The 26967-nt window shown below is 38.5% G+C and overlaps 1 protein-coding gene across 2 annotated transcripts in view; it reads right to left on the reverse strand.

Annotated features, from left to right (window-relative positions):
• Window positions 1–251: 251 nt before the first annotated feature.
• Window positions 252–26967, reverse strand: part of vps50 (VPS50 subunit of EARP/GARPII complex) — a 144016-nt gene continuing 117300 nt past the window's right edge. For both annotated transcript variants that reach the window (XM_082187047.1, XM_082187046.1), the window contains 5 exons: window positions 25784–25880; window positions 24691–24849; window positions 6250–6371; window positions 2023–2212; window positions 252–1228 (listed from right to left, as the gene is read on the reverse strand). In XM_082187047.1, coding sequence (XP_082043173.1) covers window positions 1109–1228; window positions 2023–2212; window positions 6250–6371; window positions 24691–24849; window positions 25784–25880 — 688 coding nt within the window. In that variant the 3' untranslated portion in view covers window positions 252–1108. The remainder of the gene's footprint in view (window positions 1229–2022; window positions 2213–6249; window positions 6372–24690; window positions 24850–25783; window positions 25881–26967) is intronic.

The following is a 26967-nucleotide window of genomic DNA, read 5'->3' on the forward strand; positions in this document are numbered from 1 at the left end:
TTGTTAAAGAACTTATAATAATAATAATCTCTGGATTTAAAATGTGTGCAGATAAGCTATAACTGTTGATCATTTAGTGTCTACTGTCTGCTCTTAATATAGTCAAGCAGGTTTTATAAATGGCGGCAGGTTTCTTCTTCTTCTGCTCACTGTGGGTTACCTTTAATGTGAGGATTCAGCACACTTGAACATCAAAATGTATTCAATGCAAACTGGTAAGTTTTCACACCACAAAAACTTCTGAAGTATCATTATTCACATGATAAGAACGTTAGCGTATTTATTGTACAACCTTGCCTTTAACTTGGTACAGATGAATATTATTACACAATTTAGTTAGCACAAGCAAAACAACACATTTCAGCGAGCGAAATACAGTATTTCTGCATTTCAGACATACATAATCTGAAATAAATAGTTTATCACTTTCTAACAGGAAGGTTTCAGGTCTTTTTTTTTAAGAGTCTCTTCCTCCAGTTATTACTATTAACATACAAGTAATCACATTCTTGCACACGTGTTTCATGAATACGTCTAATACGTCTCTGGGATCTGGTATAAGTGTCATAAATTATAAAATCAATACCTAAGAAATAATCTGAGGTGTTTGTGTAACAGGATGAGACCAGTGACGTACAGCTAGCAAAATGAGTGACAGTGGCCTGTCAAAACAAGACACAATGCACATGCATTCTGGGTAAAATAACAGAGACGGCGCCTCAGTGTGTTAAGAGGACGTCTCGGTATCATTTTAAAAAGCCTCATGCTACAGAACCAGCAACAATTCCTCAAAAAGGGAAATATGGTTGTTTTGCCACATCTATGTTTAAATTACTGTTTGATAGCGCATGAGGCATCCATTCATTCATGTTGTGAAGTGATACTGATAACACTTTCATTACCCATTATCCTTTACAACCCTTTAAACGCCGGCTTCATGTGTAGTCAGACCACGTCCTGCTTTCATTCCTAATAAAACGTAAACAGAAACCGCAAACAAAGTGCAGGCCGCATACGATAATAGATACTGGATAAGTAACAGTTGTAGGTGTTTGTGATTTTCGAGACGATTCTGCTGTATTTGGCGGGGTAGTTGGGTGGCATTTATTTATCTTTTCGGCCGGTCAATGTCATCGATCGCTGCGAGGAGTTTCTGTCGTGCTTTCTTGTTGATGTGGGACCCGAGGCAGACGGTGACCAGGTTAGTCAGCTGCTTCATAGAGTACTCCTACAAAACAAACTCATGATGAATCTCTACCGGAGACGCCTTTCACAACAATACATCTTTTTTTCTTTTTTTATTTTTTATGAGAAATTAAATCTAGCCTTGTACATGTTTGGAATGTATGCAGCCTTTGTCCTGGCATTTAAAGGGGAATCATTTAGCGCTGCATCATATGTAAAATATTCACACAGGCTGTGATGGACATATTAAATTATATTAGTTAGAAAAAGGATGTTTTAAAAGCATCTCTGATTTGGTGCCAGAGTTGGCAAGTTAGATGCATTTCCGTGAGTGTAACTACTGCACGTTTTAATGAATCAATTCAAAACTATGATTCATTTGCATAATCACATTTCAAAATGTTCACTTTTAGCAAAAGATATACATGGAAACATAAATATTTTATTACTATATATTGTTATATCGGTACATAATTGAATTCATATTTGAAATATTAAAATGTACTAAATATAAATATGTAAATATTAAATATAAAACTAAATAAGATGAATACAGCTAAAGCAGTACACATTCTGATAATTATATATGTATATAAAACTAATATAATTTATTTATGTGTGTGTGTATATGTATGTATGTATGTATAAATAAATATATATATATATATATATATATATAAACATTGATTTTTATTAATACTGATATAGATTTTTACTTGTTTTACTTATTTTGATGGTAAATTTAAAGCAAAAATATTTCTGATATGTACAAATATAAAGTACTAAACCCTTTTTTGTCATTTTAAGAACATGCCGACATTGTGTCATCAGTCTTACCCTGTGGTTCTTGATGAACTGCTCCATGTCGTTCTCAGTCAGGTAGTATGCTTTAATGTAGGTCTCTACGAACTCCTTGTCTGGGATTGGTCTGAGGTCGGTGAGCTTCTCCAGCTTCATCAGGAACTGCTGGAAGTCCAGCTGCATCAGTGCACGTCCTTCATTACTGCATTTCTTCACATTAGCATAGCTGGCAGACAGACAGCAGAGGTGAGTGTGGCTCAGACAGATACAGGACATTCATCAACTCTTGACAGTTTATGCTACATTAATTGTAGAGAGAGAGGTTAAGGTTAAGTGTCTCGCGAGCGAGCACAGCAGTGCTTGTAACTCTCTAATTTACAGGTAACCTCATGTCCTACTACTGATCGAACCTGGAACTTTGATAACCGCTAGGCCACCATAATGTTAATAGGAACGCATCAATAAATATACAAATAAATCAACAATGGAGTGATCGACCAATCAGAATCAAGTCTTCCAAAGAGCCGTGTAACTTTTTACGATAACTGACATCACCTTCTGGATTTATGTTGAAAATGTTCAAATATAGGGGTTCATACTCAACAGACGTTCCACATACATTATTTTCAGCAGTAATATTGACAGACTGTGGGATATGGTGATTAAGCCAACTCATCCTTGACTGGTAAGTGACACCAAAAGCTGAGGGCCATTTGTTCAGTTTGCCACCATTTCATTTGTACAGCTTGAGGGTCTCGGTCTCAGACCTGATCCCAACACTATCGATTTACAGTGTAGCAGCAGCCATGCAGAGTTCAGTGCTGTTGACTCCTCTGTTTGCTTTTAGTCTGACAGCGGTGTAATTACTTTCTGTGAGGGGAAAGATAATGCGGGGCCTATTGAGTATATCCAGTCTGCCAATATATTCCGTGTTTTCCTGCCTCCTTCCTGTCACGTTCTGCTTGATTTGGAATGCAACTCGGCACGGCACGGCACTGGCGGAGTCGAATTGCAAAAAGATCTGCCAAAATGGACAAGTAAGATGGATGAAAACAAAGAATATTCATCCTGGTTGCAAAGGTTTTTTTTTCATGTATAATGGCCACCATTAGAGATGGTGCTAGGATGAATTCTGGGGCTCTCACATTCATCTTTTTACCTTCATTAAGTGTATTGCTACTTTAAGTTAGACGTTTTTTAATGTTTTTGAAAGAAGTCTCTTATGTTCACCAAGGCTGCATTTATTGGATCAAAAACTGTTTTCTATTTCAATATATTTTCAAATGTAATTCATTCATGTGATCAAAGCTGAATTTTCAGCATCATTACTCCAGACTTCAGTCACATGATCCTTCAGAAATCATTCAATCATCCAATCATTCAAAACGACAGATGGTTTTGCTAGATAAGACCCATACTCCTCGGCTGGGATCGTGTAGAGCCTTTGAAGCTGCATTGGACCTTCAAACCGTTGGACCCCATTGAAGTCCACTAAATGGAGAAAAATCCTGGAATGTTTTCTTCAAAAACCTTAATTTCTTTTTGACCGAAGAAAGAAAGACATGAATATCTTGGATGACGTGGGGATGAGTAAATTATCAGGGAATTTTAATTCTGAAGTGAACTAATCCTTTAACAACGGTGCATCTCTACCATAAAGGTTGCTCATCCAACTCAATAGCTTCAGATCCTCAGGGTGTTTGAGACCAACGCACCGTTCTGTCAATGTCAAGTATGCATTGCAGACCACGTAGGGGACCAACTATCAAGGGGGGGCACTAAACAGTGAGGCACTTATTTGGCTAGCGGTGGCCCTGGAGGGATTGAACATTACAGGAATGATGTTTTAGTAGAAGATTCTCTAGAGTTCCTCATATTCTGGGAACATATTGTCATTCCACAAATGTCCATCTGTGCTGTTGTTGCGCACTCTCTCTTGCACTTGCACTAGGCTTTTCAACTGTTTAACAAAAGCATGCTCATCTCTGGACGGTGAGCGGTTCCTTCTTTATGCTGCCTTGAGCTATAGAAATGAATAATCAATGGATTAAATTTTCTGATACATCATCATCTCACATGCAGCTACATCCTGACATCTACAGTACAGTGAAGCTTGAAGATATACCATGAATAACCTCTCTGAAGTCAAGAGACGTCTGTCAAGTTGTGTCAAAAATGCTTCCAGCAAATCTCCATTACGCTGAAGAGGTGACGAGTACAAAAGCGTTTCTGCAAGTCTGTGAGCTGCAAGATTGCCGGCACACGGAAGATAATATACTGGGGTAAGGAGAGAGTGTTGGAAGACGGGTTGACAACAGCTCTCTGGAGAAGACATGGCTTCTAAGTTGCTTGTCACCGTGCCACACAAAAATCCCTGATGTTCATTTTCAATAATCCAGCTCTTGTCTAATGACAAGCAGATGGGTGCAAAGAAGGATGGTGGAAGAAGAGGAAACAAGAAGGAAAAATAAATATGAAGAAAATCAAAGACTGATGGATTTATATATGCAGTTACTTGAGAGCAACAAAGCCGTTCTGCTCATAGAACAAAGTCATTACAGACATTTGATGAATCCTCACAGAACTAAAGCATTTTTACAATATCTACAGTATGAGAACGTCTCAGGAAAAGGCAAAAACACTCCTTCACATTAATACATGATGAGAGTTGATCCAAACACAAGATCGATGATGCAGCTGAAAATCGTAGTGTTTCTTGCTTTAAATCAAATAACATCAGCACGCAGCAAAAGACTTCACACTCCCCCGAATCCAGAGTGATAAAGGGTTTGCTTTGCATCCCCTAAAGAATCACTGCCAGCCACACCATCACCGAAAAGGCCAAAAAGCTCCTCTTGCTAGTAAAAACACACCATGAGTTAAGTAGAGGAATGAAGGAGGAGAGAAGCTAAAGCTTTCATTCAGGTTTGGTGTTTTTGTACATATGGCTGTGGATTAAAAGCATCTGGCCAGTACATTTGCCTTTTGTGTTATCAGATATTTGCTTTAAAAGTAAACATATTGTTGGAGGAAGTCCTAGAAAATCAAACAAGTCTGCTTTCATGACAGGATAAAATGCTTTTGTTGCCATGTTTTAAGCATATACTGTAAATGTTCTACCGCTTCAAAGTTTGCGGTCAGTAATATTAAATTAAGGACTTTTTTATTTCAAATAAATGCTGTTCTTTTAAGCTTTCTATTCATCGTAGAATCCTGAAAAAAATGTATCACTGTTTCCACAGAAATATTCAGCAGCTGTTTTCAACATTGATGATAATAATACATGTTTCTTAAGCAGCAAAACAGCATATTAGAATGATTTCTGAAGGATCATGTGACTTAAGACTGGAGTAATGGCTGTTGAAAACTAATACAATTTCTATTGATTAGGACTCATCCTCTCTGTTATTATATTGGTTGAGACATTCAATTATCTAGCGATCAGTGTAGCAGGCTTTATGCTCATGTCTAAATCCACTTGTGCTTGCTTGTACCGTAAATATCACTGACTTTGTGAGCAGATTTAATCAATTGAGATCTGCCTGAGGAACTTCAGGAAGAAGTTGTTAGGACGAAAGTGAAAAGATTGGCAAAGCTTTTAACCTTCAACATCCATTAAAGCAAAACGGAAAGAGCGTGGCATAACCCAAACACTTTTAAGGTCAGTCCGACTTATAAAACCAAGCAACCGGGCAATTGTAAGAAAAATGAACGAGATGCCAGATATTATATGGAATTCCAGGGGAAAAACAGGGAAAACTGTCTAGACATCAGCACTTGACATCTCATGCCTCTTTGGGAGACTAGCGAGAAGAAAGTCACTTTTGAGACAAGCCAACATGAAGTCATGCCTGGGATTAGCTGGAAACCATGTGACAAAACATGAACAATTTTGGAAGGATATTTTGTGGTCTGATGAGACTAAACTTGAGCTCTTTGGCCTGAAAGTGAAGTGCTATGTGTAGCGTTAACCAAATACAGCCGATACCAACAATACCAAGCAAAATGGTGGCAATGCCATACTCTGGGGTACAGTAAGAGGGACTGGAAAACTCTGTGGCAACATGGACCGAGTCTAATATAGGCAAATCCTTGAGGAGAAGCTGAGAGGTAAATAATATTTTCTTTGTTTGGGTTTAGGCTTGAGTAGTTTGTAATGGCCGGTATTTCCAATGAAAACAGTCTGTGGTAGGAGATTTATCTGAGAGCAGGTGGTCTCATGTACATCCACACACATTTGGTTCAGCTCGGTGGGTCACTTACCCCTCCACTAATGTCCTGTTGGCCAGACGGATGCAGTGCTCCCATAAGACATTGGACACAGGCAGAGGAATCCGAACTATTTTCGACACATCTCCCATTCTTTGGTTGAACTTCTCAAACTCCTGCAGAAAACAATATTACATAAAAGGTCAAAAGTCATGACACTCATTTTTTGTTAGGATCTATTAATTTAAAGAGATTAAAAAGTAATTTAAATAAATATTGAATAATAATAATAAAAATAGTACAAATGCAATGATGAGCATGTTTTTAATTTTGGAATTAAAATTCATTTTGATATTTTTTGGAGCGGCATTTAGTAAAAAAAAATGTCAGGGTTATAAAACTGTCCAGACACCAAAGTCCTCAAACATGTAAATAATTCACAATATTTGTGAATTTTTCAAACCATTATGAATGCACATAGTACATTTCCAAGAGCTTGGCATATGTGTTTTAAACTAGATTGTTAAAAGATTGTTATTTTTTGTGTACACTCTTAATTGTCATTGACCCAAAACCATTAAGTCTTGCATCCTCCCTTGTGTGCAGTGCTTGGTGTTAACAATTCACCATAACCATCAGCATTATTATTGGGTGTTGTTGGGACCATGAGAGGCCAAGAACAGGCTACAAATAGTATTTTAGGATGCCGCACAAATCCAGAAATCCCAACAAAGGTGTAAATTAATTACAGAGTCAGAGAAGCGTAACAGCGGTCTATAAACGTTCACTGGAGCCATCCTGGCAGGCCATGTTGTCAAACCTACAGGATTCAGGTTATTCAAAGAAGCTCTCTCTAAATCCCTGCAGTGCAGATGTCTGGATAAAGCCGTGCCACATTCAAAAACCTGTACTGTAGAAGCCGGCTTCTCACGGAGGTGTTGATTCAGCTGTGCTTGAGCCCATTTCTCTTTCACTTGTGACAGGAAAACCCACCCATAACTTTCTTAACACAATGACATATGGCTCATTTGAGAGCCAAGGACCACATGCACCGTGAGCTCGCACCTTGAATGTTGATACAAAGCCAAGAGCACTGAAACTGCTGTGCAAGTTGTCTGGGTTATTATGCTACCTTTAATCTTGTGAATTCATTTTTACAACGTAGAAATATGGTTTTAAAAGAATGCAAAAGTGATTGTCTAAAGATTACGGTTTCTCAGTATCTAATTATAATGTATTGGCCCAGCAAAAGAGACAGTTTAAGAATTCATACTGAGAAACTAATCACAGCAAACATTGATCAGATTATTTGCTCTCAGTCATGTTGATAAGTATTAAAGCAATGCAAACCGAAAGGAGTCCCAGTTTTCGATTTCTAACAAACTAATTACGTTACTTAGGTACTTTTTATAGAAAGTAATGCATTGTTACTTTGGCATTACTTTTTCTCACCTGATCTGTGCTTTCTTGTAAAAAAGAAGAAGAAAAAAAGCAAAGTCAAATTCACACCTGTACAGTAGAGGGCAAATGTGATGAGTTATTTTTGCTTATTCGTGTGATTGAATTGGATCAAATGTCAGCAGCAAAGACACTAATAAAGTGAGAAATACAAAATATATTTGTGTTATTTAACATTTAATTATAGCTGGTTTGTGTAATATTGTGAAATTGCATTTCTCTGTTTTTATTCATTCTGAAGAAAACTGAATCTGTTTTTGTGCAAGTGAGATGAGTAAATACCTGCTCACATTTAGTCTAGAACTACAATAACCATCATGTTCACACAGCGCACACAACGCCTCTGCACTTACGCACAGTTTCTCTCAACATGAAGACCGGAGAGCTGTCAGTCAATAAACAGCGAAATCTGGTGTTACTTATTTGAAAAATTAAAACAGATATTTTGTTGTAAATTTAAAAGTAATGCGTTACTTTACTAGTGACTTGAAAAAAGTAATCTGATTACGTAACTTGCATTAAAGCTACACTGTGTGATTTTTTTAGTTGATTCTTAGCAAAAAACACTTAGTTCTTTCAAAAATATATGTGCTCATTAATGTATATTTACTTCTTTCAAGTAATAAAGTATTCTCGTAAGTTTATAATCTGCCATTGAAAGTACATACGGGTGAGGGGTTCGAATGCCGGTCGCCATGTTGCCCCTCCATATTGAAACTACATTAGCCAAAGAGGGACATAACAGTAAAGTCAAGCTTCGCCTTTCGCGCTTTACACTCAGTGACACAGAGACAAATGCGAGGGGGAGATTACTCGCGACTGCCCGCAGATTTGAAAGATTGCTGATGGAGGATCACGCCTATTCTCGAGGACATGTGGCAGAGGAAGATGTGTTCAAGGAAGCGAAAGAGAGAATTAAAACGTCAACGCGACAGGCAAATCACCAAGACCAAAGTCAATACTGGAGTTTCCCAGATGGAAAGAGCTCATGAGGAGCAAAGATTTTAAAACGGACGCCGAAGTTGCCTGCTTTCTTCTCGACAGGTAATTCAGCCTATTTGTGTAAATTCGAAGTTTTATAGTTGCTTGTCTAACCATAGCATGGTTGTGCATAACGCCAGAACGACCTCTAGTATAACTTGCGTTACTTTTCCTCACGTCAATGGTGAAAAAGTATTGTTTACCTTGTAACATAAATCTGTGCTGCGACGGATCACAGGTGATAGTTTTAAAGGCGCAATTGGACGAAGTCGAACTGGAAGCCATGTTAATCTTGGAATAATACGGCCACCGTAGGAGTAAAACGCCCTTGAAATTGAAAGGAACAGAAACTAATATTCACTGGGTAGTCATATACAATTTCACCGCTAGATGGGGGAAAATATCACACAGTGTAGCTTTAAAAAAAAAAGCTCTCCGGTGTGCCTTTGTGCTGTTTGATGAAAATCCAACTCAAAGTTTTCACCCACTTAAATCCTAAAGAACTGAAATGTCACTTCTGAGCTGTCATCAGTATTGCTTTGAATGGTCACAGTATCAGTCTTATAAATCAGACCCCAGAAAAAAGAAAGCAAAGAATCTCATTTAACCTTCAGAGTTTGTGCGCGCTTTGGAACGGGTTCTGAAATGTGTTCTTAATTAACCTCTCGGCCTCTTTTCCAATATTATCTATAAGGATGAGATGGGTAAAAGAAGTCAATGGGTAAGCTGTCTGCCCTACTTAATCTAAGGCCGGCGACACACTGGCTGCGTGGCGTGAGCGTGGCGTTTCTGTTGTGTAGCGTGGCGTTTTCTCTGTCTTTGCACACCACGACGCGGCGCTGCTGCTGCTAGGTGACATATGATAAGCCTCATTGGTGATTTATTCGACATATGGAGAGAGAGTTGTGGAAGGCCTATATTCATGTTAAACAAATATATAGCAGCAAAGACAACGTCGGCAGTATTGACGGCAAAATAGGCTACAGAATATTTCGTTCTGTATTGACAGGTGCAATATTTGAAAATCGATAATTATTATTTTACATTACATTTATATCTGCATTAATGTCAAAACCCTAGAGACTTTCAAACATCAAAATGTAATTAGGGGTTCAAGCATGAAATGCTGAAACCCTATTGTAATTGTAAGGATTCGTAAAACGCATCGTGCAGGACAAACCGTAAGGCCTAGAGACGTGAAACCTGGCCAGATGGTAGGCCTCAATTTGGGGACAACCTATCAGAGTATGACCCCAATTGGCCCATAGGTGGCGCTACAGCAACCAAAAGTACTAAATCGCTCATAACTCTTAGACCGTTTGTCCCAGGATCAAGTGTCTTATATCGTTGGAATCCTTGGCTCAAGGCGGACAAAATGGCTATCTCCGATTTGGATGTAGGCAGGGAAAATTTTCTGCTATGTCGGATTTTGTCCAAAACCTACTTTTGCGAACTAGTCCCTGGTTTTTGGCCCGATCGGAACCAAACCAGTCTAGGACAATTCTCTGGACTCTCTAGATCAATAATTATCGAAAAAAAGTTGAACTTTGGCATTTGGGTGGCTGTAACAGGGTCATTTAGAAAAGGGGCGTGGCAAAATACACTAAAAAGCCTATAAATCCCAAAGGAAAACTCAGAACTTCACAAAAATTGATGAGCATATGTGTCAGAACATGGAGAGGAAGCATGCAGAGTTTCATGGAGATCGGACCATAGGTGGCGCTATAACTGGCAAAAAGCCTTCATTCTTATTAGGGGTTCAAGCATGAAATGCTGAAACCCTATTGTAATTGTAAGGATTCGTAAAACGCATCGTGCAGGACAAACCGTAAGGCCTAGAGACGTGAAACCTGGCCAGATGGTAGGCCTCAATTTGGGGACAACCTATCAGAGTATGACCCCAATTGGCCCATAGGTGGCGCTACAGCAACCAAAAGTACTAAATCGCTCATAACTCTTAGACCGTTTGTCCCAGGATCAAGTGTCTTATATCGTTGGAATCCTTGGCTCAAGGCGGACAAAATGGCTATCTCCGATTTGGATGTAGGCAGGGAAAATTTTCTGCTATGTCGGATTTTGTCCAAAACCTACTTTTGCGAACTAGTCCCTGGTTTTTGGCCCGATCGGAACCAAACCAGTCTAGGACAATTCTCTGGACTCTCTAGATCAATAATTATCGAAAAAAAGTTGAACTTTGGCATTTGGGTGGCTGTAACAGGGTCATTTAGAAAAGGGGCGTGGCAAAATACACTAAAAAGCCTATAAATCCCAAAGGAAAACTCAGAACTTCACAAAAATTGATGAGCATATGTGTCAGAACATGGAGAGGAAGCATGCAGAGTTTCATGGAGATCGGACCATAGGTGGCGCTATAACTGGCAAAAAGCCTTCATTCTTATTAGGGGTTCAAGCATGAAATGCTGAAACCCTATTGTAATTGTAAGGATTCGTAAAACGCATCGTGCAGGACAAACCGTAAGGCCTAGAGACGTGAAACCTGGCCAGATGGTAGGCCTCAATTTGGGGACAACCTATCAGAGTATGACCCCAATTGGCCCATAGGTGGCGCTACAGCAACCAAAAGTACTAAATCGCTCATAACTCTTAGACCGTTTGTCCCAGGATCAAGTGTCTTATATCGTTGGAATCCTTGGCTCAAGGCGGACAAAATGGCTATCTCCGATTTGGATGTAGGCAGGGAAAATTTTCTGCTATGTCGGATTTTGTCCAAAACCTACTTTTGCGAACTAGTCCCTGGTTTTTGGCCCGATCGGAACCAAACCAGTCTAGGACAATTCTCTGGACTCTCTAGATCAATAATTATCGAAAAAAAGTTGAACTTTGGCATTTGGGTGGCTGTAACAGGGTCATTTAGAAAAGGGGCGTGGCAAAATACACTAAAAAGCCTATAAATCCCAAAGGAAAACTCAGAACTTCACAAAAATTGATGAGCATATGTGTCAGAACATGGAGAGGAAGCATGCAGAGTTTCATGGAGATCGGACCATAGGTGGCGCTATAACTGGCAAAAAGCCTTCATTCTTATTAGGGGTTCAAGCATGAAATGCTGAAACCCTATTGTAATTGTAAGGATTCGTAAAACGCATCGTGCAGGACAAACCGTAAGGCCTAGAGACGTGAAACCTGGCCAGATGGTAGGCCTCAATTTGGGGACAACCTATCAGAGTATGACCCCAATTGGCCCATAGGTGGCGCTACAGCAACCAAAAGTACTAAATCGCTCATAACTCTTAGACCGTTTGTCCCAGGATCAAGTGTCTTATATCGTTGGAATCCTTGGCTCAAGGCGGACAAAATGGCTATCTCCGATTTGGATGTAGGCAGGGAAAATTTTCTGCTATGTCGGATTTTGTCCAAAACCTACTTTTGCGAACTAGTCCCTGGTTTTTGGCCCGATCGGAACCAAACCAGTCTAGGACAATTCTCTGGACTCTCTAGATCAATAATTATCGAAAAAAAGTTGAACTTTGGCATTTGGGTGGCTGTAACAGGGTCATTTAGAAAAGGGGCGTGGCAAAATACACTAAAAAGCCTATAAATCCCAAAGGAAAACTCAGAACTTCACAAAAATTGATGAGCATATGTGTCAGAACATGGAGAGGAAGCATGCAGAGTTTCATGGAGATCGGACCATAGGTGGCGCTATAACTGGCAAAAAGCCTTCATTCTTATTAGGGGTTCAAGCATGAAATGCTGAAACCCTATTGTAATTGTAAGGATTCGTAAAACGCATCGTGCAGGACAAACCGTAAGGCCTAGAGACGTGAAACCTGGCCAGATGGTAGGCCTCAATTTGGGGACAACCTATCAGAGTATGACCCCAATTGGCCCATAGGTGGCGCTACAGCAACCAAAAGTACTAAATCGCTCATAACTCTTAGACCGTTTGTCCCAGGATCAAGTGTCTTATATCGTTGGAATCCTTGGCTCAAGGCGGACAAAATGGCTATCTCCGATTTGCTCGCCCTTCAGGCGCCAATTTCGAGTAAATTGCATTTTTTTGAAAAACCTATTTTTGCGAACTTCTCCTTGGTTTTTCGACCAATTGGAACCAAACCACTGCAAGAATATTCTCTGGAGTCTGACAATCAATTATCATCTAAAAAATTCAAAATTTCAATTAACGGTCGATAAGGGGAACCAAAATCTTTGATGGCACCAGGGCCACTTTTACTAAAACGGTTATAAATTGTGAATGGAAAGAGATTTTTTTGCTAAACTTGGGACACATCTTCCTGAGCTCAATCTGAGATCACTTGAAAAAAATCGCAACAATTGGCCAGTAGGTGGCACTATAAAACGGTTATAACTTGTGAACGGAAAGAGATATTTTCACAAAACTTGGGACACATGTTCATGAGCTCATTCTGAGGTCACGTGAAAAAAAATCATGAGAATTGGCCACTTGGTGGCGCTATAAAATGGTTATAACTTGTGAACGGAATGAGATATTTTCACTAAACTTGGGATACATGTTCATAAGCTCAATCTGAGTTGACATGAAAAAAATCGTGACAATTGGCCACTTGGTGGCGCTATAACAGTGAAAAAAATCATGAAAATAGCTATAAGCGCACCCAACCGTTAGTCTACTGAAAAGTGGCACGCAGTGTCTTTTTCCAGGGTGCCATGATAGTCTATGAGAACATTGGTGTATCTCAAAAAACTCAGTATACGTCATTGGCACAAAGCCTTGAAGGAGCCTTAAAAGTTTCAAGGAAGCCCGTGTTTTTTTCACAGGAGTGACCTCCTAAGAATCCTTGCTGAGTCCAACAATACCAAACATGCCAGGTTTCGCCTTATGGTTTTTGTAAGTGTCATTTAGAGCTTTAAAAAATTGTAGTTATCTTCAAAGCCGTTAGTCTGATCTAGACAACAACAAAAAAACAAAGGAAATTTGAAAACATAGGTAAATAGCTAAACAATAACGCCAAAATGTTAAAATTATGATAGGAACTGACAAAAAAATTTATTAAATCCAATCAATTTCACCCATGGATCATTTTGATGCTCTCACATGTTTGAAACGAACAATGATAGATTGTGATGAAATTTGTTTTGAATTGGGACTGGCGAATCCCCGTCCATACTGTCAATGACCGTTTGCAAAGACCCGCCCACTTTAGTTACTGTTGCTATGTCTGACAAGCAACGCCACTCTCACACCACACCAAGTGCTTTCCTGTAGCTCAGTGGTAAGAGCATTGCGTTAACAACGCAAGGATGTGGGTTCGATCCCAGGGGATTGCACATACCTATGTATAAATGTATAGGATAATGCAATGTAAGTTGCTTTGGATAAAAGCGTCTGCCAAATGCATAAATGTAAATGTAAGTTCTCACGCAGTGAAAAATACATTGCGGATCAGAGAGGAGACTGCGCGCTGATAGACAAGTACTTTTGAAATGAAACAAAGTCTCACCTTTCAAATGTAGTAATTTTTTAGAGACATTTAAACAATAAATACCGTTTTGTGACTCTTTAATGTGTCTGACAGATCGCTGTAGACTCGAGGCTCAGTTAAAGCTGCTCGTGAACCGATCATCTCTTCCTTCTAGTTAATTTATAGCATTAAAATAAACATGAATTAACAAAAAAGGAATGTTGTTTTAAAGTGCTAAGACGTCAATACACTTTGTTTTTCAAATTTAAATCCTCCAATGTTAATCTACTAACTCTCCTGACTGCTTTGTTGGACAAAATGGCGGATTATGATTAGTCAGGATCGCCTGTCAATCAAACTCCCTGCGAAGGGTCAATTGAGAATGCCCGTGCACACAATCCTGATCTAATCGACAACTTTGCAGTTGCACATACAGATGGTGGACAACCAGAATGAGACTTTTACCGCCGCCGTTCCCGCGGCGGCAAAATTGGGATGTGTATTTGCTGCCTTTTACCGCTGAGTGGCGCTGTAATCACAGACTTTGAAAAGTGTCAGTTTATTCTCTTAATGACGTAATCTGACGCTGCAGTAATCTGAGCTGAGGTCACAGATAAATTCAAGATAAATCTTGTGGTTAAACGAATTCAAATTCATTAAATTTAAAAAAAGTAGACACACATTAACATTGTGTGCCCAGTTTTTCTATAGCCTAATTTAGAAAGGCTATGTCAATAGGTTACTTGTCATTTACTTCGTGTTATTTTAATGTGTTTGTAGATTTATTAACTGAAACATAACAGTGAAATAAATTAAAATAATTTACCGTAAAATTAAAACATTTTCAGGACTTGCAGTTAGGCTACTAACCGATGTTAGTCGGTTTAAGCATTCTTTGTTATATTCAGAATTAAATAGGCTTACTTGTTGTTATGATTATCAATTGAATTCTTTAATAAATAATCAACCACAATGTATATATATATATTTCATTATTTGAACAAAAATGAGACTGATTGAATATGTAAAAATATAAATCTGCTAAATATTTTTTTTTGTGTGTGTGTGAATCATTCACGAGATTGAGATGACTGACAGTGATACCCGGCCATAGCAACGGAAGACATTTTTCAAAACAGATTGAACAAATCAGAAAAATACTTTCAATACAGTATTGCTTTCAATTAAAAAATAAACAATGAAAATGTAAAAGAAAATTAATTAAGTTTGAAAACCCATCGCACATTTCAAGGTATGAATAAAGTGTCGGGACAGTTTATTTATTTAAACAGGGTTGCATCGATAGTTTATTCCCTTTGTGATGCAAAATAAGAAACACAGAATCTTATTCTTGCAACATTTAAAATTTCTATTGTCAAAGAAATTGCAGCTAAATTAAAAAATTAAAACGGTACAAAACGAAAAAAGTTCAAAGCAACATAAATTAAGAACAGGCGTTTTTCTTTGCCTCTCTCGCGCTGGATATTTTTTTAGTAAGTTTGGTCTCCCTCACTGCGCGCGCGGGTCTTTCTCGAAATTAAGCATTTCAGCGTAAAAAAAAACACCATACAGCTGATAATACTGTATATGTCGCTGTGTGTCATCCTCACAAATCACGAAGAAAAAACTGTAACAAATAGCTTTTGTTCCTTCAAAGATACAACATGCCTTGCTGAATTCACCTTACAATAAAACGAGGTGGGTCGCGAATTAAAGAGCTCTGTATCTGCTAAATTGAAATTGTTTGTGGAAAACCTTTAAATACAATCAATAAAACTACAATATAAAATGTAATAAGATATAGGGCCTACTGTACATAGGCTATGGACTTTTGGAGATTTTGAGATTAATCCTTAGAATTTTGCCTTTGCCTGCTCATCAGGCTCAGGCTGGCTCCGACACTCTCCATATGAAAGACGGAACATTAACACCTCTGTCCTGCACCCCCACGATAAAGCAACTATTGCCTTCTCCAAACCCCCCACAGGCTAGCTGAGTTTGCAAAACAAAACAAAGAGTTTGCCACTCGTCGTGGTGTGGCAAAACACTTAATTATAAACTTCAATATTTCATTCAAAACAATCTCAAAACGCTTTGTGACATTTTGAAAAGCCGTGGATGCATTACTGCCACTGGAACCATGAACGCAACAGAATACTGGTTCTGATTTTATTGTTTGTCGTTTAAACGTCATATATATATATATATATATATATATTTTTTTTTAACAGAACTGCTTTTGAAATTACGATTGGAATTATTATAGGTTACAGAAGTAAAGTCATTGTATAATATTTGTTCCTTGGTGTAAAATGGAAATGCATGGTGATTTTATTTTGTAAATAGGCTATAAGCAAAAAACTATGTTTTAGAACTATAGACAAATCTCTCTGCATCAACAATAGACTATACAATGCATTAATAGGCTAATATAAAAATATCAGTAGTCTAAGTTAGTTCGGGATTCGAACCCGTGTCATCTAAATGATCGTGACGTAAGTTCAACCACCGCGTTCAAACGCCGCCGCGTTTGTCGAATACTAATTCAACATGCTAGAATAAAACCTGGCTTTAGAACAATGCATAGCGCCACTCGTCGTGGTGTTCCAAAAAATTTACAATACTTTAGTTTCATTTATTTCAGTGTTAATGTTTGAGTTAAAAAAATCCTCTACAGATTAAATTAACACAAAGTCGGCTATAAGAATCCTTTATAGGCTACGAAAAAAGCAAAGGGCTTACAGTCTTAACATTTAGGCTACTTTGCTTAAATTCGATACATTTATTTTCAGTAGGGCCTAATACATTTGTAGGGATGTAATTTCAGTATGCTTTACCAACGCTATGTATTCAATTAAAGTTCCAAGAGGTCTGGTCTCTATATTTCCTTCCCAGCTGACACTAATATGCAAGTGCACAGCAAAAATCACAACTTGTGCTTGCTGCGAACGCAAGTTATTTAAGGTGTCTCAACTGTACACAGTCTACCCTACAGTGTGAATTCGTTACAAGGTTTCATTTAATTAAATTAATGTGCAGCCATTTGTACAAATAGAGTCTATAGGCCTACGCCTACTATACTGTTGTAGCCATTAAATAATCTCATTTAGTATCATATTTGTTAAAATATTCTAATGTTATTTTTTTCCATCTATGTTGAATAATTATGAAAAGTGAACAGCACGAGTAAGATAGGATGCATTATATCGAGAGATGGATATGGAGTGGGTCAGACATGATTTTGACCACTTCATTAAGTTTTGTTTAGTAGAAAACCTTTCTTTAAAGTGAATTTCGTTTTCTATAAATTGTATCTTAATTTTAATATATTTTTCATCAACCAATTGCTGGATTTAAGAGATAAGTAAGAGAAGCAAATATAACAGACACTAATCATGGAGGCGCCCGCGCGGTCACTTGCATTGCACGTCAGCTGGAGCGCATCTCATCCTCCTAACTTAACGAAACTCAGCGTATGCCTCACACAGACATGATAAATACATCAAATACACAAAGCTTGAAATGTCTTCAAACGAAATAATTCAAAACGAAAAGAAAAAGGCTACTCTCTGATTATGTCTTTACGTGCATTTCTCTCTAGGTGCGTTCACTACAAATATGGCGATCGTCAACTTCATCTTTGCAGTCGACACTGTCAGAAAACACTAGTTTATTGATAAAAATCAATGCACGCATCACCGGATTTACAAATACACATCTTGCTTGTTGCACGCACATATTATGTCGAAAAAACGAAATATTATGTTGAAATAACATTATTATTAATAATACATCTTTTAGAATATTTGATTAAATGCTGCTTGTTCAATTTAATAAAATTAAAACTTTAATTGTGATAATTAAAATAATTGAAAATTAAATATTTAGTGGCCAAGTTTTGCTAATTTATTATATAGGCTATTATATGCATATTGCCTATATTAAGTAGGTCATATTAAGACAAGGCATATATTAAGTTATTTTAGCTGTTATGAGAAAAAAAATCTAACGAAATCTAAAATCTAAAAAAAATTCTAACGCCAATTCAACATGCCAGAATAAAACCTGATTTTTGAACAATGCGTAACGCCACTCGGCCTGGTGTGCCAAAACACTACATTTTAAACTTCAATTTTTAATTCAAAACAATCTCAAAACGCGTTGTGACATTTTTTTAAGCAGTAGCCTAGCCTATATAAGGGCATTGAAACCAGGATCTTAACTAAAACGCGTTCCGCGTAATCTCTCAAAAATTATGCCACACTACTCCATGTATTTTTTTTTAAGGACTGCTTTTTGAAATTACTATAAATTACTATGCAATTGTATCGCTCACGAGAGCTCTTCATTTATCTAATTCCTCAATAGAATAGTAAAAATATTCAGCGTCATTGCTCCTAATATTGTCTCTATTTTCAACTTTTGATTCTATTTTTTCAGTTCTAAAATTGATTCTATCTTTGGTTCTATTCTGTTGTAGCCTAATAGGCCTATTTATATATATGAACAATATGCCTATTAGGCTTAGGGTTTTATATTTAACCCACTTACATTTTAAAATACGGCAATTGCTGCTGTTTTGCACAATGTCCCTTTGCGCCACCTGGCGGTCATTTCGGGAACGACTTTGAAATGCGGCTGGTTTATTTTTGCCGCGGTGATTTCGCCGCGGCAGCTGGCGCGGCGGTAATAGGCATTCTGGTTGTCCACCATCTGTAAGAAAGCCCGGAAAATCCCGCTTATAATGTAAGAGAGCATCTTTTTTATGTATTTGGACCTAGGCCTAATAATGTGTTATGGTGCGCTGTCACCAGTGTTTTTTTGTTGTTTTTTAGCGTAGCGTAGGCTACTCCTGATTTTGTTAGTCATCTCATCTCTTATATGCTGTGTATGATCATGGTAGATCGCGGACATTGCGTCATCAATGTCATCAATTGCGTCATCAAGGGGCCCGCCTTGATAATCCTACTTAAGGGTCCGGTGTTGGCTCGTTATGCCACTGAATATAATTGTTTAAACTCCTTATCAAAATTACATATTTACAACAAATTTGACACATATATATGGGCACACTTTGAATACTACTAATAAAAGTGGTAGAGATCAGGCAAGACTGTAAGAAGACTCAGGCAAAAAGGTGCTATAACTGTCAAAACGCTTTAAAACCATATATGCCCTATGGTAAACTGCCTGTATTGGCTGTAAATTGTCTTTTCCATATATTATGTCAGTGGTTACATGCATGCTAAATAAAACTTAATAGCTTTTGATGCTTTTTTGCTTTAAGGCCTTAAAGGCCTTAATTGCTTGAACCCCGATAAATGCTGCTTGCAGCTTTAATTTATTAATATGTATTCGTGTCAAAATGACATATAAACATCTTTTCCTATTCTATGTTGCCTGGAAACGCTTCCAACACGCTTGCGTGTCGCGTGAAAAATAGGCGTCGGTTCTATTTCTAGCATACACGCGTTTTCCGCGCGCAAGCTCTAACCTGCTAACATGGGAGCCGAAATAAAAACGGACACGCCACGCAGCCAGTGTGTAGCCGGCCTAAGCAAACAGCATCGCTTTTGTCACATGACCATATAGTTAAAAAGGGCCTATCATATACAGATTATTGTGATTAAGAGATCACATTAGAGAAGTGACTTTTGTTTAAAAAGGCTTCTTTATTTATTTTAATTTTTTTGGTTTGTTTTAAGCATTATTGTTATTTTTATTTATTTTTTTTCACAGAAAAAAGCATCCAGGTGTAAAAACGAGTCTCATACATAAATTGTCTATTTATAAAAATCAAGTAAATTATTATAAAAACTGGTAATTGTCATATACTTGAGGGTAAATTGTGTTAAGCTGTAGATTGAGAAATGTTTTTTTTTGTGTCCTTCAAATATTCTGAAAACATTTTCTGGTTTATAAAAAAATATGAAGCAGGAATATTCTACATTATTCTCCAACATTCTGCAAAATAGAATTCTTTGTCATTCCAAAACTGAATATCTTTCTTTATTTAGAGGAACACGCATAAAAAGAAGAATTACATTTTTTTTGTCCATACAATTAAAGTCTAAAGGGTTCAATGTACTCTTTGACTTTCATTGTATGGAGAAAAACATATCTTCTTTTGAATTCCACAGAAGTCATACAGGTTGAGAACGGCATGTAAATGATGACAGAATTGTCATTATTGGTTGAACTATCCCTTTAAGTAGAAAAAGTAACCGCTTACTGTTACCCAAGAGAAATAAGAATCGGTTCACACAGTACATGGCAGTTAGAGACAAATAACAGTGTATTTTTGCTCTATAATGCAGGCAAGTAATTATACCATTTATTTATATATATAAGCAAATTGTCCTTTATGTGCCCGGGCACCTGGACTTCATTTTCATGGTTATTTTAAATAAAGCAAGAGTCAACGTGAGTCACTGCAGTATTTCTGCAGATACATGATTAATTCAGTAATCTTGGCAAACCCAGACAAATTGGCTTCAAACAAACAGACTTGGCGCAGGGCTACAACGATGGCACCGAGAGAAACGGGCACAGCGCTTCACTCAGCGGGCGCACAAAGGTGAGCCTCCTTTCTTCATTTGCAGCCAAGCTCCATTACATTCCCCACTAACACTTTGCAGCTCGGATCAGGAACTTATGTAAATCCACATGATTATGCATATTTCGGAATTCAGCGAGCTTCCTCAGCAAATAAGCCAAAGAGATAATTCAATTGTGAAACCCCATCTGCTCTGAGCTTTTTTTTTTCTGTCTCTTTATATATGCGTCAGCCATTCAAAACGCTCCAAACCCAATGCAAAATTCATATGGGCTAATGAGCAGAGGTTAAAGAAGAGATGTGGACATGCAAAGGAATGAGACACACTCAGTCCAATGATCCTTAACTGAGACATGAGATAACTTTTCCACTCTATAAACTTGCCCTTCAAATTCTGAGTGTGACTCCCAAAGCCTGACCATTTAAATAATTTAGATCCTGACAAATAATTGATAGCCGTGATCTTTCAATCTAGAGGAATTCATGAGGCAGAGTCATTAGGCATAGAGAAAATCTGCATGAAGAAAGCTAACTAGCAACCTTAGGGTAAACATATCAATCAAGCCTGCTCGTTGTTGGCTTCAACTTGTTTGCTTGCTTCAGTAGAAGTCACAATAGGGCCAGTATATTAACATAGACGCATCATTTCCATGCATTGGTAATGTGCTGCATGTGAAATGGCGACAGTGACAGCCGTACTGGGCTTTCCTTCAGAAGTTCAGATCCTCTCCACAGCAGCACCCAGAGGAGCAGCACTTAACCTGAATTATCTCACTTTAAACATGCAGCTGTGTGAGTGGGCATGAGTTCAACAACATGAGGTCCACCGCACATGACTGCACACTTAGACTTGATTTCAATTGATGAGAATTTATCTGCTGTGACAGCAATGACATTCATTCAGAAATCAAATACTGATAATAACAAAGTTGGCAAAATAGCCATACATACATACATATACAGTGTGTATGTGTGTGTTTACACACACACACACACACACACACACACACACACACACACACACACACACACACACACACACACACACACACACACACACACACACACACACACACACACACACACACACACACACACACACACACACACACACACACACACACACACACACACACACACACACACAGTAGTCAACATTTGAAGTGGATCAAAAAAGTTCATCAAAGTTGTCCCTAAGACAAGAACGGGTATTGTTAAAAATTCATGTATAACTTTGATGAAAGGTTTTGATCCACTTCAAATACACATAAACACACACATACACAGTTTATATATATATATATATATATATATATATATATATATATATATATATATATATATACACACACCGTATTGGGCTCTGGAACCACACTCCTTGAGAGAGGCTGGACTCTCTCCCACTCTGGAGTTGCCCATGGTGAGAGGCGGCGGGCTGGTGTGGGTTTGCTTATAGCCCCCCAGCTTAGCTGCCATGTGTTGGAGTTTACCCCAGTGAACGAGAGAGTCGCATCCCTGTTGCTTCGGGTCGGGGATAGGTCTCTCACTGTTGTGTGTGCCTACGGGCCGAATGGCAGTGCAGAGTAGCCGGCCCTCTTGGAGTCTTGGGGAGGGGTGCTGGAAAGTGCTCTGGTTCTACCGGGGGACTTCAACACTCACGTGGGCAGCGACAGTGACACCTGGAGGGGGCGTTATTGGGAGGAACGGCCCCCTGATCTGAACCCGAGCGGTTTCTGTTATTGGACTTCTGTGCTAGTCACAGCTTGTCCATGACGAACACCATGTTCAAGCATAAGGGTGTCCATCAGTGCACGTGGCACCAGGACACCTTAGGCCGGAGGTCGATGATCGACTTTGTGGTCGTTTCATCCGACCTCAGGCTGTATGTCTTGGCCACTCGGGTGAAGAGAGGGACAGAGCTGTCAACTGATCACCACCTGGTGGTGAGTTGGATCCGATGGCGGGGGAGGAGCTGGAGGGTTAATGGGAGTTTGCCCAACCAATCCACATGTGCTTTGTGGATTTGGAGAAGGCATTCGACTGTGTCCCTCACGGCGTCCTGTGGAGGGTGCTCTGGGAATAAGGGCTGTCCGGTCCCTGTACGACCGGAGCAGGAGCTTGGTTCGCATTGCCGGCAGTAAGTCAGACTTGTTCCCAGTGCATGTTGGACTCCGGCAAGGCTGCCCTTTGTTACCAGTTCTGTTCATAATTTTTATGGACAGAATTTCTAGGCGCAGCCAGGGGCCGGAGGGTGTCAGGTTTGGGGACCACACGATTTCATCTCTGCTTTTTGCGGATGATGTTGTCGTGCTGGCCTCATCAGACCAGGACCTTCAGCGTGCACTGGGACGGTTTGTAGCCGAGTGTGAAGCGGCTGGGATGAGAATCAGCACCTCCAAGTCTGAGGTCATGGTTCTCAGTCGGAAAAGGGTGGCTTGTCCGCATCAGGTTGGTGGAGAGTTCCTGCCTAAAGTGGAGGAGTTCAAGTATCTTGGGGTCTTGTTCACGAGTGAGGGAAGGATGGAACGGGAGATTGACAGAAGGATCAGTGCAGCTTCTGCAGTAACGGGGTCAATGTATCGGTCTGTCGTGGTGAAGGAGGAGTTGAGCTGCATGGCAAAGTTCTTGATTTACTTGTCGATCTACGTTCCTACTCTTACCTATGGTCATGAGCTATGGGTCATGACCGAAAGGATAAGATCCTGGATACAGGTGGCCAAAATGAGCTTTCTCTGCAGGGTGGCTGGGCGCTCCCTTAGAGATAGGGTGAGGAGCTTGGTCACTCAGAGTAGAGTCACTGCTCCTCATCATCGAGAGGAGCCAGCTGAGGTGGCTCGGGCATCTGTTCCGGATGCCTCCTTGACGCCTTCCCAGGGAGGTGTTCCGGACAAGTCCCACCGGGAGGAGACCGCAGGGAAGACCTAGGACACGCTGGAGGGACTATGTCTCCCGGCTGGCCATTGGAACGCCTCTGTATTTCCCCCGGAAGAGCTGGAGGAAGTGTCTACGGAGAGGGAAGTCTGGGCGTCTCTGCTTACCCCGTGACCCGGCCCCAGATAAGCAGAAGATGATGGATGGATGGATGGATATATATACCGTATATAAATTAGATTTATCTGATAAGATTTGTTTTTGAGTCTCTTATGCTCACTACATTTATTTGATCAAAAACTGGTAAGAACATTAATATTGTGAAATATTACACTTTAAAATAACTTGTCTGTTTAAATATATTTTAAAATGTAATTCATTCCTGTGAAGTCAAAGCTGAATTTTCAGCATCATTACATAATGCTGATTTGCTGCTCAAAAAACTCTTACTGACCCCAAATATTTTGAACAGTAGTGTGTATGTGTGTGTAATTTTGTATAATTCATAATAATTAAAATATAAAATTAAATAAAATATTAAATTAACATCATAATGCATTGAATAACTGAAGCAATGCAATATCTATTATTGATACCACACATTACTTTCCATGAATAGTATCAATATAACTAATAATTTTATTATGAGTATAACGAGTAATGCAATAATGTAATCTGTTACTTTTAGAAATAATGTTCCTCTTATGAAGTACATGAAAGTATGTAATGTAAATTGCAGATAAATAATTCCAGACTGTAGCACCCAGGAGCTGATATTCCCTCACCTCATCAGTAAAGTCAACCCATAATCACATCCGTCACTTGAGTGAGTGTTTGTACAGTGTTTGAGTCGTCGCCTGTCTCTCTCAGTTAAACGCAGCATGTCAACCTCAACTTTAGACCTCTGGATAACCTTCTGAAACACACATTCTGACACCACATATTTCGATCATCGAGTGTCCTGTCAGGTGAGTACAGCAGATGAGTGGATAGGACATGTCAGCAAGGCTCTGCCACTGTGGCATGACAGTTTCCTTAAAACTAAACAAACCGTGCTGTAATTGACTAAGGAAGCCAAGAATATGAGTGGAGAAACGGTTGGCTGATCTTTACTGATGCACGTCTAAGTGTGTTCTCCTCTAGTGTGAAAATGAACAGAGAGGAGGGAGGCCACACGTTATTCTCGCACATAAAACCCATTGCACGACCTCAAAAACACATTACCTTTAAAAGGACATCCACATAGATGTTGTGCTGTGACATTATCTCTTTAATGTCCCATTTCACTCCAGCCATCAGTAACAGCATCTGTTCGTAATCTATGGCTTTGGCCGCCACAATCCAGTAAATGGGTTTGCGGAGCTCGCTGGCTGTAGATACAGTCTATAGAGAAAAGAGCACAGAAAAGGTCAAAATAAAGAGCACCTATACATAACCATCAGGCAAAGTGTGGAAAACAGTTTAGTATTAGTCAAATATCCAAGATCCAAAGTCATTAAGTAGTTGCTGTACATGATTTGCTATGTACTCATAACAAAAGTATTTAGTGATAAATAAACCCTAGAATCCAAAAATGTTCTATTGTACAGCTTTACTTCTTAATGATATTTTCAGTTCTAAGCAATGAATAATAAGGATATTCATAAAAAGGACATATATGCTCTAAAATGGGAATCAATTTACCCCAATTCAACTCAAAAAATGAAGTTCAGTTACTGCTTTAAATTAAGTCATTTCAACTCATAAAAAATAAAAATAAAATCTTGCCTGGTTGAAACTTGCATAACTTAAAAATGAAGCTGAAATTAATTTATTTTGATGAGTTAAAGTAAACGTTGTCATGACTTATTAATCATGTACTTTTTTACAGTGCATGTAAATTAAGAAAACTAAATCATATGTGGATGTAAAGATACAAAATGTACATTTAAATTAAATATGCATATATTTAGAAGAATAAAGAATAACAAAAAATGAAATAAAATACTGGTAAAATGCTTATCCAGCAAGATGTGAAAAAAAAAAAAAAAAAAAAATAGTGTATCAGTTGTTTTAAAGGTTAACAAGGGACTGTAGTGTATTACACTTCATATCACCTAATATTGTTATAGTCCATTGCTGGGTGATTTATGTCAGACACTCCACACCGTCCGATCGCACAGACAGCAGAGCTCATCAATAGTCATTTTGTGTCTTATAACAGAAGTTACACATTTTAAAGACTCTAGAGATCCTGCATCAGACAGGAGGGAGATTGAAAAGACTGAAAAGGAGAGAGTGGAAAGGTCAGGGCCATAAACAGAGTGATGAAACGGACCTGTGAGTAGAACTGCTGGAGGAAGGGCTTCTTGGCTGAAGGCATCATGGTGTCGAGATGAGGCTGAAGGAACTCAAACTGCTCCGCCAGAAAAACTCTGCAGGGAAGAAAAGGCCCAAATCAGAGAGCGCTTTCTGCAGGTTCCCAGCAAAACAATCACTATATGACATTACCCGCAGGGAACTGGCTGTGCTGAAAACTAGTTACAGTGGTAAAAAAAAAAGGTATGATGTGACTAGGAAGTTCAATGCTTACATTTTTCAAGCTTACATTTTCCTGCTTTCATTTTTTTTTTCAGACAAGACCTACAGACATGAGAGCTAAATATAAAGCCTTCTATATTAAGAGCTACAGTTACTATAAAAATAATTCACTGCCTTTTTTAAAATCACAACATTGAACCTCAGATTATTTGACACTGATATATATTAAAAAAATAAAAAAATAAGTTCAGTCAAAATGATTATTTTAATTTCATTTAATAGTTATTAAACCCAAAGTAAGTTTTCTCCCCATCTAGTCAGTATTTATGTAGATTTCTACAATCAATTAAATAACACTGGCTACGCACCGCCGTTGAAATTTGTCTTTGTTCATATCTAAAGCATTAAACACATTAAAGAGAGATACATAACAACAAAAATATTACAAAAAAACTTCACCTAAGGCAAGTGTGTCATTTCAAAAGAAAACAAACAACCATTCAAAACTAAAACAATCCATTGGTAAAATGTGTAATTGTATAACTGTCGATATCTGACATTAGAGAGTGTTTTTGTGTTAATTGGTGTGAAAGTCAAATTAAGTTCACTGTGATTCAGTGCTTTAAAACTAAAAAACTAAAAAAATCCATGGGGTGGATACTTTTTATAGGCAATGTAATGAGATCGGAAATTACCATTTGTTAGCATAATTTTCGAACTGCTGAATTAACAAGATGGCTCACACAGTCATAAAATGAATATATGTTGTCAGAGCAAATCAACTGTATCCAGGAATCAAAACAAAATTCTGCAGGCAAAGAATTAACTGAGAGAAGAGGTAATTAGAAATCACTGATTCCTAACGCTGCCAATGGCTGTGTACAACCGGGACCTTCATAAAGAGTCACTGCTCACCAAACACCGCCAGGTAATTTATGCTAATGACAGCCCACATACAGAGATAAGAGTTCAATGAGCAAT

The sequence above is a fragment of the Leuciscus leuciscus genome (assembly GCF_965113295.1).
Source record: "Leuciscus leuciscus genome assembly, chromosome: 12".
Classification (NCBI taxonomy): domain Eukaryota; kingdom Metazoa; phylum Chordata; class Actinopteri; order Cypriniformes; family Leuciscidae; genus Leuciscus; species Leuciscus leuciscus.